The 10,794-nt window shown below is 36.3% G+C and overlaps 1 protein-coding gene across 3 annotated transcripts; it reads left to right on the top strand.

Annotated features, from left to right (window-relative positions):
• Positions 1–1,963: 1,963 nt before the first annotated feature.
• Positions 1,964–10,605, top strand: LOC104603767 (uncharacterized). 3 transcript variants are annotated; one of them, XR_736261.3, is made up of 7 exons: positions 1,964–2,163; positions 2,245–2,624; positions 2,728–2,911; positions 4,210–4,416; positions 9,743–9,934; positions 10,017–10,258; positions 10,354–10,605. XR_736261.3 is itself a non-coding variant. In XM_010267883.3 (6 exons), exons 2-6 carry the CDS (start codon positions 2,542–2,544, stop codon positions 10,149–10,151), a joined length of 801 nt encoding a protein of 266 aa, XP_010266185.1. In that variant the 5' UTR covers positions 1,964–2,163; positions 2,245–2,541; the 3' UTR covers positions 10,152–10,605. The 3 variants fall into 3 exon arrangements, 2 of the variants coding, with proteins under 2 accessions (XP_010266185.1, XP_088745241.1); XM_010267883.3 differs by having other exon boundaries at positions 10,017–10,605; XM_088889115.1 differs by having other exon boundaries at positions 1,964–2,624; positions 10,017–10,605.
• Positions 10,606–10,794: the final 189 nt, after the last annotated feature.

Here is a 10,794-nt window from a genome sequence, read left to right as displayed (position 1 = left end):
TGTTTTTCTTATAATTTTCATGTTTTTGCAATAAATCAAAAGAATTTTTGTTAAGGCTTCGTTGGAAAGAGTACACAAATATGTACAGTGTAGGTACATTATAAAATAATATAAAATTCAAGTTTTTGCACTCAACATATTTATATTTGTACTTGAGGTTGTGATTAGTTGCAAATGCAAATAAATTTGCACTGATGCAAGTTGTAACATTATAATTGATTTGTGTAAATTCTGACCTATTTTAGTTTCACATTTTAGCTTATTTTGTTTGATTGTATTACAAATGAAGAAAATTAAGACATGAAGTAAATAAAGTAAAAACCCAGAACAATATTAAATGATAATTGTTTTTTTTTTTTTTTTCATTGCACTCCTATGCATTTATACTAGTGCAAATAAAATTACGCTACAACCAAACATAGCCTAAGGCTCAATTTGGAAGGATATATATATAGTGCAAACAGTGGCGGAGCTAGGGATTTTCTTTTTTTCTTTTAGGGGGGATGGAGTTAAACAAAAACAATGTAAGAGGGAGTAAAAGCAGGGTTGGAAGGTTTGGATCTATCACAATTTTTTTAAGGGAAAATAAATATTTATTTTTAAAATTATAGGAGTTGGATGAGCAATACAAAATGATCCTTAACATCTATGTTCAAATTTGAGGAGGGCCAAACAACTATATAAATGGTGGTTTAGCAAAATGTTTGGGGGGGGGGGGTAAATACATATAGTTGGCTCTGCCCCTAAGTGTAAATACATATGAAATAATATTGATATACAAGATTTTGCACTCTACGTGTTTGTATATAGTCATTTTAAAATTTGCACCCTAAACTTTGTATTTGCACTCTTCCCAAACTAAGCCTTTGGCTGTATTTGGACATTTGAATTGGTCATCGATTCAACTATAATATGGAAAACTTGGGAAAATTTAGAGTTCAACCCACCTCAACTTGTATTGTTTTTTTTTTCCCTTAATTTTTGATTAATTCTCCCACTTTGTCAGTTGCTGTTCCCAACTGTATAAATTGTACTAAAATTTATGGGGTAGACTAAACAATAACCGAAAAAGGAAAAAAAAAAAACTTATAATCAATGAATCTCTATATCAAAACTCATGTGATTTGATTGATCAAAGCTCTTTCGGTATCGTATTAATATATATATTAGCGGAGGGGCCCTTGCTTCGCAGGGGCTGGAGTCATAACATTGCCATTTGCTACATTAAAAAAGACAATGGTTTTTTAATAAGAAACTTGACATTATAAGTACCCAAGTATTGAAACTCATATAAAGACTTAAAAGAGATCATCATGAATTCGTGACTTGGGCGGTCGATTCGTTCAATGGTTTTTGACCATTTTTTATTTTATTTTTTAATTTTTGTTGTTAGAACGGGCCATCCATTCGAACCGAACGATCGAACCGTTGACTTAGAAACCGGTGGCCATAACGGTTCCATTGCCGAGTCATTTTTTCTAGATGTCAATAATTAGACAAAATAACTTTGTAGTCATAGTCATGGGAAGGGTGAACACTGCAAGGGATTTCAAAACCTTAAAAGATCAATTCAAAGTGACCTTAAACATAAAAAAAAATTGACAATGAATCCACCAAACGGAAAAACCCAAAGAAAAAAAAATCAGAAAATCAAGTTCAAAGTTCCGCTTTAAAATAGAGCTAAACATACATGCAATCAAAGAAAGAGACAAAGCAAATATTCTTGTAAGAAAAAAAAAACATTACACAAAAAAAACCAAAAGGAATAAATTAAATGGTGATAAACCTTAGACCATTTTGGAGGATCAAGAAGAAGAAAAAAAAAAAGAAAGAAAAACAGGAAATGAAAAAAAAAAAGAGCATACCACATACGTTTGAATAAAGCCAACCGTAAAAGAACATTTGAATAGTAAAAATCTAAAATCACTGGAAATGAAAAAAACAAGAACATACTGACATGTACCTTCTCGTATATTGTAACTTCCCGAAGATCTGGTTTATCCGTTCTCCCGCAACTTCCTGTTTCTTTCATATTCTGTCTAGTATATTCAACGCCGCTTTCAGAAAATCATTTTAATAGTCAAAGAAAACAGAAGAAAAGCTTCCCTGTAGGCTGCCGCCACGAGCCGAGGTTTCACCTGCTTACAGCATCCGGTGTTACAGGTTTCTGATGACCCCAAAGCTTATCCACTTGTTATTTATTTATTTATACCAATTCATTCATTACACGTTTCGTCAATGAAGGGATATTCAACGGAACGGTGGTGAAAGTCGACTCCAATTTTATTCTCATGGAAAAATTTGCTACGTAACCATTAGGGGTTCCCTTATTCTTGCATCGGAGTTTTTTGCATTCCATCTTTTCTCAACTTTTCATTGAATTTGGTTGGCCAATTCCAAACATTGAAATCTCGAGTGGATTGAGAGGGTCAACTGGGCTAATGAATCTCCAAAAGTTGATAGTTTGATAGGATTTCGCCCCCTCGAATATTTCCTTTTGATTTTGCTAATGTTATTTTGATTGTATTTAAGTTAGATAGTATGTGCATAGCTGTGTTTGTTTGGCAAGATCACCCTCTCTATCCATTTCTTCTCTTGCTCAACAGAGATGAATATCATAACAGGTAAATTGTATTTCATTTTCAGTGAAGTTCTTATGTTTTGGTTTCATTTATGTGATTTCACGGAGTTGGTTGTGATGGGTATGTCTGTGTTGGATATATCAAGGCCTACGAAACCAATATCATGGTGGGAAGGTTGTAAAATAATGGGTGGAAGAGATGAGCGTGCAGGGGGAACATGGCTAGCCTGTACAAGAGAAGGAAAGTTGGCGTTTCTAACAAATGTACTCGAACTTAACCCTGTCCCCGAAGCAAAGAGCAGAGGTGACTTGCCTGTGCGTTTCTTGGAGGTAATTTTCTCCATCCATTACCAACATTTCATATGTTTGTTTGAATTTCCTGTTGATTCCGAGCTATGGTCTTAATTACTTGGATTTTGTTGAGAGGGAACAACCACCCATGGTTCTCTTTGATGTCCAATTGCTTTTTAGAGATCACACTTGATCTAATCGCCCCCCTTTGATTTGTTCTCTTTTGAATTTGTTTTCCCTCCAAATACATTTTATTTCCTTTAGTGGCTGATATCTGCTGTATATAGTTTTCTTAATCACCATGCAAAATCAGGTTTATAGACAACTGCATTAGAAACAAGAGGCTTTAAAATAAATAGGACTAAAACAAAAAATACACGATACAAAATTAATAATAACAGAAGTGCAAATTAGGATACACTTAGGAGCGGAGACCAAAAGATAAATCAATGTGACCCCTTTCATTACCTTGGTTCAATGATCCATAATAAAGGGGGGATTGAGGAGGATGTTGCCCATAGAATTAGAGTAGGATGGGAAAAATGGAGGGGTGCATCTGGTATCTTTATGTGATAGGTGAATAGCACTTTAGCTAGAAGGAAAATTCTATAAAACAGTTGTGAGGCCAGTTATGTTGTATAGAGTAGTGTTGGGCAGTTAAGAAACAGCATGTCCAAAAAAAAAAAAAAACGAGTGTGGTAGAAATGTGAATGCTTAGATGGATGAGTGGTAAGACTAGAAAGGACAGGGTTAGGAATCAAGTCATAGGAAGGAACCTAGAAGTAACTCAAATAAGTGATAAAATGAGAGAAAGTAAATTGAGATGGTTTGGTCACGTGCATAAAAGACCATCTATAGCACCTATTAGGAAAAGTGGCTTGTTACAAGTTGAAAGGGATAGAAGAGCTCGGGGAAAAACTGAAAGAACTCTTAATAAGTAATAAAAAATGATTTAAGTACCAATAGTTTAATGAAGGATATGGTACTGAACAGAACACAATGGCTAAACAGGATTCATGTAGCCAACCCCATATAGTTGGGACAAGGCTTTGAGTCAATTGATAGGTTTCTTATTTTTATTCAGCTTCGGTCCATTGTTCTTTCTGCTTCTTTTCAATGGAAAGTAACTGCAGGTCCAGCATGTGGTTATGACCCATTCTTTTTTATATTATCTTGCTTGGTTACTGGTCACCAGGCCATTTGTTATTTTCTTTACAACTTATTTTCCTCTATACCAGTCTTAACGGGTTAATCCCCTTGGAGTATCTCAAATGGTTATAATTCACCTCTATTTCACTTTATTGATCTTTTGTTTTTTGCTTTTCTATTGGCTGTAGAGCAGCAAGAGTCCCCTGGAGTTTGCAGAGGAAGTGGCAGAGGAAGCAGATCAGTATAATGGGTTCAACCTAATATTAACAGATTTTTGTTCCAAAGCTATGGTTTATATATCTAACAGACCAAAAGGAAAGCCTGTTTCCATTGAAGTGGTTTCACCAGGTATTCATGTGCTCTCAAATGCAAGGCTTGACTCCCCATGGCATAAGGTAAGAAACTATCAATCTCCCTAGTTTGGCAGAGTATTATGGTGAGGTAGATTTTTCCACTTCCATTTAATTTTTTTTATCTCTTCCTTTTTTTCTCAATTATAAATTTGTGAATTGTCATTTTCTCCTTGTTGAATTAAAACAGAGCTGAAATTGAAAGTAGTAAGCATCAGTGATAGGAATCTCCAATACTGCCACAAAGCAATATGTAAACCAACTCCGGTCCATGTAGTAAAATTTATCTTTTTTGAATTCAAACAGAGCTGAAATTGAAAGTGGTAAACATCCATGATTGGAACCTAAAATACTGGCCACAAAGCAATATGTAAACCAACTCCAGTCCATGTAGTACAATTTATCCATCCAAATCATTTTTTTACTAGAGGAGTGTTCTGTTCTTCCTCTCTCTATGCTACTATGTAGTTTGTGAAGCTTATTTAACTTGATAGATGGTATTTGGGAGTCCCAAGAACTATAACAGCTTACAAAGAAGGTTTTAGGCAGCTTTTTGCCTTTTACAGGGTGATCATTACACTAGGCAGGAATCCTTGTCATAGTCCAATCTCAATCATTGATTGCATCAGGAGTTGTTTTCTTAGTGTTTTTGGAGTCATTTCTCCTTGCTTCATTTGGTATTGAGTTTCTTGGGCCAGATTTCTTCTAGAGCTGGTGCTCACAGGGACTTCTTGTTTAGTGATAGCTTTCTTCCTACTTACATTTGAGTTGTAATTTCTGTGTACATCTTCTTATGTACCCACTGTTTCATTAATAAGTTACCATTTTTTTCAAAAAATTCTTCAGGACAATTAAGATAATTTTTCCTATATGCACATGATAAGTTTTAGTTTAATTTAGATACAAGCAAAGGGGAGAAGACGACTTAATGATAACCATGATGTGCCAAGTACTCTTGCAATGGCATCAATGATTAGCATATCAAAATATCTGCTATAGTAGCTAGTGAACCATAAATGATAAATCTATGACATGGCAATAATTTGCCACTTGCAGTGGAAGAGTTAACTGCTACTGATGACATTTTCTCAAGTGCATTCTCATAAATTACCCATTCAATATATGCCATATAAAGGGTTATTACCCAATGTTTTTTTTTTTTTTGAGAAAAAGTTAACCAGATTTCATTAGAAATAACAGGAAGTACATGAGCAGATGTACTACACAGAAGAACTCAGACAGCAGAAAAGCAAAATTACAAGGGGGGGAAGCCTGTTGCTTTACAGATTTTCTAATCTTGCTCCAATTTTAGCTAATCCATCTGCAATATGCTTCAACTCCCTTGGTATCCACAGCAGTTTTGCATTTATATTTTCCAAGGAGTCTCTCCTCAGCCAGATAATGACTCAACCTCCAAGGACCCCTCTCCTTGTCCTTCAGCCATTTGATAGTATTAGCAGAATCTCCTACAATGGATAAGTTCTGAATACCCAATCTTTTTATTATTCTGATTCCAGTGAGAGCTGCCATCACTTCAGCCTTTGTTGAATCAGCACTACCTATTGGGCCACTGAAAACCCAACAGATATTACCCAGATCATCCCTCAAAATACCCCCTATCCCAGCTATACTAGGATTGCCTGCAGCACTTCCATCAAAGTTTAAAATCATCTCTCCTTCATTACGCGATATCTGTAGTCTTTGGATTGGTTGAGGGTAGGTTGGAGGAAACAAGATTGTTTGGATATTGCTGTTAAGGTCATTGAGAGAGAGTCCTTGGAACAGCTCAGAATTAACTGTCCAAAAATTGCAATAAAAGGAAATATCTGAAATTAATTCTTCAAGAGATCTGCTTTTGTTGTCAAATACGCACCTGTTTCTTTCCTCCCAAATTCCCCACAATACTGTATGTAACACAGTTTGCCAGTACACTTTACCTCTTCTACTCAAACCTGATCCATGCCACTGATTGAGAAGGGTTATTACCCAATGTTGGTCCCAACTATCCAGGGTCTTGGAAGGGTTGACTGGATAGGGACCTAAATTTTGGCATTTTTTGCACAAAGTGGCTGCTCTCAGACTTGAACTGGCATTCTCATGCATGTCAACCTGAGATTTTACCATTATAACAAGCATTGGCCCCTCAAGCCAAAATAAACTATCAGAGTTTGTGCCCAATCTTGCTTCTAGTCATGAACATTTTATGTATTTTGAGGTAGTTTGAAACTTTTGAATATCACATCACCTATATATGATTGTAAACCAAAAACCTGATTCTCAACCATATAACTGATTTCTCCATATGATAAGATCATGAATCCAAATACACAATATATGCTATGAAACAGGGTAAATGGTTTTCTTAGGGTACATGGCCATACCAAGTATGTTGGAAACTTTAATTATCAAAAGAATTCATGGCTGTATCTATGGATGGATTTATGAACTCGTGGATGTCTAAATGACAGCTGACAATAAGTGATTTAAAACTGTATACTATCCTGGCATTGTTTTGGAAATGTATGTGGGATGTTGGATTGCCATAATTAACTAAAGTTGCCCAACAAAATTCAAGGACAAAGAAAACAACAAAGAAAGAAAAAAAGAAAATAGATAACCACTACAGTGCATGTGTACAGGAAAGGAGACATATACAGTTGCATCAAGAATCATGAGATAAAGCGTATAAGGCAAATGAGAAAACTTGAGAAAGTGAAGAAGAGAGGTCACCCTATGATTGTGCAAAGGAGATTTCCAATTACAGTAGGTCTACACTAGTAGAGGTTGGTGTTGAACCAGCATCTTCTTGCACTGGTTGTGAATGTGATAAACCATAAACTAGATAGTAGGTTTGTGCTGCATAGAATTCTCTCATGGCACTATATTGACTAGCATTACCCACTTACTGCTCTGATGTGTCCAAAAAGATTAAAAAATGATGTTTATCCAAAAGTAATTCTCAATGAAGAATGTCATTTTTACATGTTGACTAAAAGTTGGATGTGGTCATTGAGAAATTTACATGTAATTGGAAGTGATACCAAATAATTTCCAACTACAGCAAGAGAAAATAGGATATAGGTCATATGTCAGGTTTGAAGGGTTGAGGGGGGGATGATATGTGGGTGGATGATCAGGTAATAGGTTGGTTAGTTAAACTCGACCAAGAAAATAGGACAATGCTTGACCCCTTTAAAGTAGGAATTATAGAAATAGAGGATCTTTTTAGTAAAACTATGATTACATAAAAATAATTTACTTTAACTTAACTCAATGATACGGTTCAACATACATTCTTATTGTTGTTGTTGTTGATGATGATGATGATGTTAAAAGATAAGGTAATTGTTTTGAAGTATATCAAAAGATTTATAAATATATACATAGTAACCCATTTACACTAAGGCTGTGTCTGGTTTGAAGGAAAAAGTAGGGAAAGGAAAGGAAATGCAAAGAATCTTTACAAACCTTGTATTGGTTTTCCTACCTTTCATTTCCTTTCCTCACCTTTTCCTTCAAACCAAACGTAGCCTAAGGGACTCTAGTATTGGAAAGTATGTAAAAGATTTTATATGGCTATATCTATATGCATTAATTTCAAGCATGGTATTCTAGAATCTAGAAGGTATTACCAAAGCTTACACTTAACTGACTGTGTACATTGTGGGATCCATTATAGATGACACTGGCAGACAAAAGCTGACAGAGTTGTGCCCTGTTGGCTGTATGGTTGAAGCCCATGATGAAGCCTTTGTGATGCCTGTTAGCATGCCTCATATCTTGTTCAACACGAACTGGACTCTTTAGAGGGTTGAAGTTGAACCATTCAGTTTGGTTGATGTATTGGACTTCTGTTTGCAGATTATTTTATTTTTCTAATAGTTTTCACAGTTTTACAGTGTGAATTTGATGGTTTTTATCCATGTTTCACACAAGATTTGGCAAAGGGAGAAAAAATAGAGGGGTGAGGGGGTGTGTGTGTGGAGAGAGAGAGATCCCAAAAGTTTTGATACTTTACACTGTTTGAAGTGTTCATCAAACCTTTCTTGGCTTTTGCATTGATTTCTTTCTTTTTACACGTGGAGGGACCACTGTTTGACGTGGACAAATCTCAGACTAATAATCATGGGAATATGGGGTTGAGTCTAAGAGTATTCATTTTGTGCAAAAAATGCTGGTGGTAGGTCCATATACTATCCACCCCTCCCAATACCATGCATGGTCAGGATCAGCATTGGGTAACCCCTTCCAAGATCCCACATAACCATGATCAGCACTCGGTAATATTTTTTTTCCTTTCTGTGTTTGGTGGGGTGGGGGAGGTGATTCATAAATCTTCAGCTTCTGCTTATCTCCCTGCATACTTTTAGGGCATCTTTTTCCCTTTTTCTTTTCAGATTTGCAAGTCTCAGTTGATGAGAAACTTCCTTCTGTTGGCTTTCCTTCTATTCAATTTTATTTTGGCTTCCATCTCTGCAGTTCTTTCTTTCCAGCTTTATCCAACAATCACCTTTTTTTTTTCAAGATCCAAGAAAATAAATTTGTTTACAGCAACTACTACTATTCTTTGGAAAACTTCTTTTTTTTTTCACTTTAAATAGCTATGAAATGGTAGGCCAGAAGAAGGCAGCAGAATACCCTTTTAACTCTCCTATACAAATTATCTTTTGAAGTAATTAAATACATCACCATTTTGATTTCATGGCTCTACTGGTCCAGTTGAACCACCGAACTGTCATGTGGGTGCCAAAATCAGCAAATAAGGCAGAAAATACTTGCAATAGAAGGGATTGGGAGAGGTAATTTGCTTCAGGAGGCATGATCAGGGGTGATGCTGCAACTGGCTTACTCTCATTTCAGGTTGTATAGTTAGTAAAGAGAAATGTGCATATGGTTCATGTTTCCCTCCTAGAAGGTAGGGAATACTGCTACTGCCACTCTAATGATGCTTTGATCACGTTGCTTCAGGAGGCATGTGGCTCCACATGCTTGGCCCATGTGGAGCCACACCTAGAATTTTCTATACGCATATTAACTCCCAAACCTATATTCACACCCATTTAGTCAATCAGCTAACTATCTGTTTTTCTAAGATCCACTAGTTCTCACTATGTTATCAGCAATTATGTACAAATTGGTTAGAGATACGCTTGAGTAGAAAATATAAGAGCCAAATGGAAGTGGTTCATTGTCAGACAGTGAAGGTTGAATTTCAATTCAGGACTGGAGTACAATTCCTTGATCATCGTACCAAATGACAACAATGAAGAGAATTATTATGCTGTCTCTGTAACTATATTGGTGTCCATCACCTGACCCCTCTCAACTCTTTATGTCAATAACCAACTTTGAAAATCCATTCTCCTTGCAGGCACAGCGGTTGGGTCAGAATTTCAAAGAACTGCTATGTAAATATGGCAAAGATGAAGTCCCTGTAAAGGAGATGGTTGAACAATTGATGAAGGATACAGTTAAAGCAGATCAAAACAAGCTACCACGAATCCGCTCCCTCGAGTGGGAATTCAATACAAGTTCCATTTTTGTAGAAGTAGACACTTCATTGGTAAATTCTTCTGTTTCCTTCCTTAGTTCTAAAGTTATTTTCTGGATCCAGATATATTATTGAGTTTCTCTCCAATATCTAGGGGCGTTATGGAACTAGAAGCACTGCAGCAGTGTCTGCGAAAGAAAGTGGGGAAGTAAGCATTTTTGAGAGATATCTTGAAAAAGAAATTTGGAAAGAGCACTCTCTAAAATTCGAGATAGAGAAGGCGCACTAGATTGAGTTGGTGAGGTCAATTCTTGATCCAACTTATATTGCTAAGAATAAAAGCAGTAACTTTGGTCTACAGCAGGGGTCGGTCACCAGTACAGTTATCGCTGTCAGGTATTCTTGGCATGCCTTGAGAGGGTTAATGTTTATATGTTCTACTCTGTCATTTCTGTAATATGTGATTCTTTAAAAGTTACCTGCATCATCAGGGATACTGCCGATGATGCTGGACTGAGTCTGAGAGAGGGTTTGGCTGTTGCACACATTTGAGATGGCTGTGTATGCATTACAACTTGATCTGCTTGAGACTGAACCTTGCTGATCAAAATCAAGCCCAAGCTGTGGTTGGTTTGGGTTAACGCCTCAGGCGGTCCAGCTCAGTCTGAGTCAAACTATATTGTTAGTTATTTGTGAGCAATAATTTTTGTAATGCTCCATAGACATTGCTAAATTTCCGTTCGGATTTACGTGTCGGCCCACTTTAAGTTGGATAAGCTTGGCTTTCGTCTTTGGAAAACAAAAATGCGGCAGAAAAAAATGTTGCAGCGTTTGATAGGAGCTGCTTTTCAAGACACAGCCCGTGAGCGCGTTTTGGAGGGCTTCAACTTGGATTAAGCGTTGACTGAGCCACTTAAAAGAAATTACTAAAA

This window comes from Nelumbo nucifera, chromosome 5, assembly GCF_055504915.1.
Source record: "Nelumbo nucifera cultivar China Antique chromosome 5, China Antique-T2T, whole genome shotgun sequence".
In the NCBI taxonomy this organism is placed as follows: Eukaryota; Viridiplantae; Streptophyta; class Magnoliopsida; order Proteales; family Nelumbonaceae; genus Nelumbo; species Nelumbo nucifera.
The sequence above is the reverse complement of the archived record's forward strand: the minus strand, read 5'-3'. Positions and strand labels throughout refer to the sequence as shown.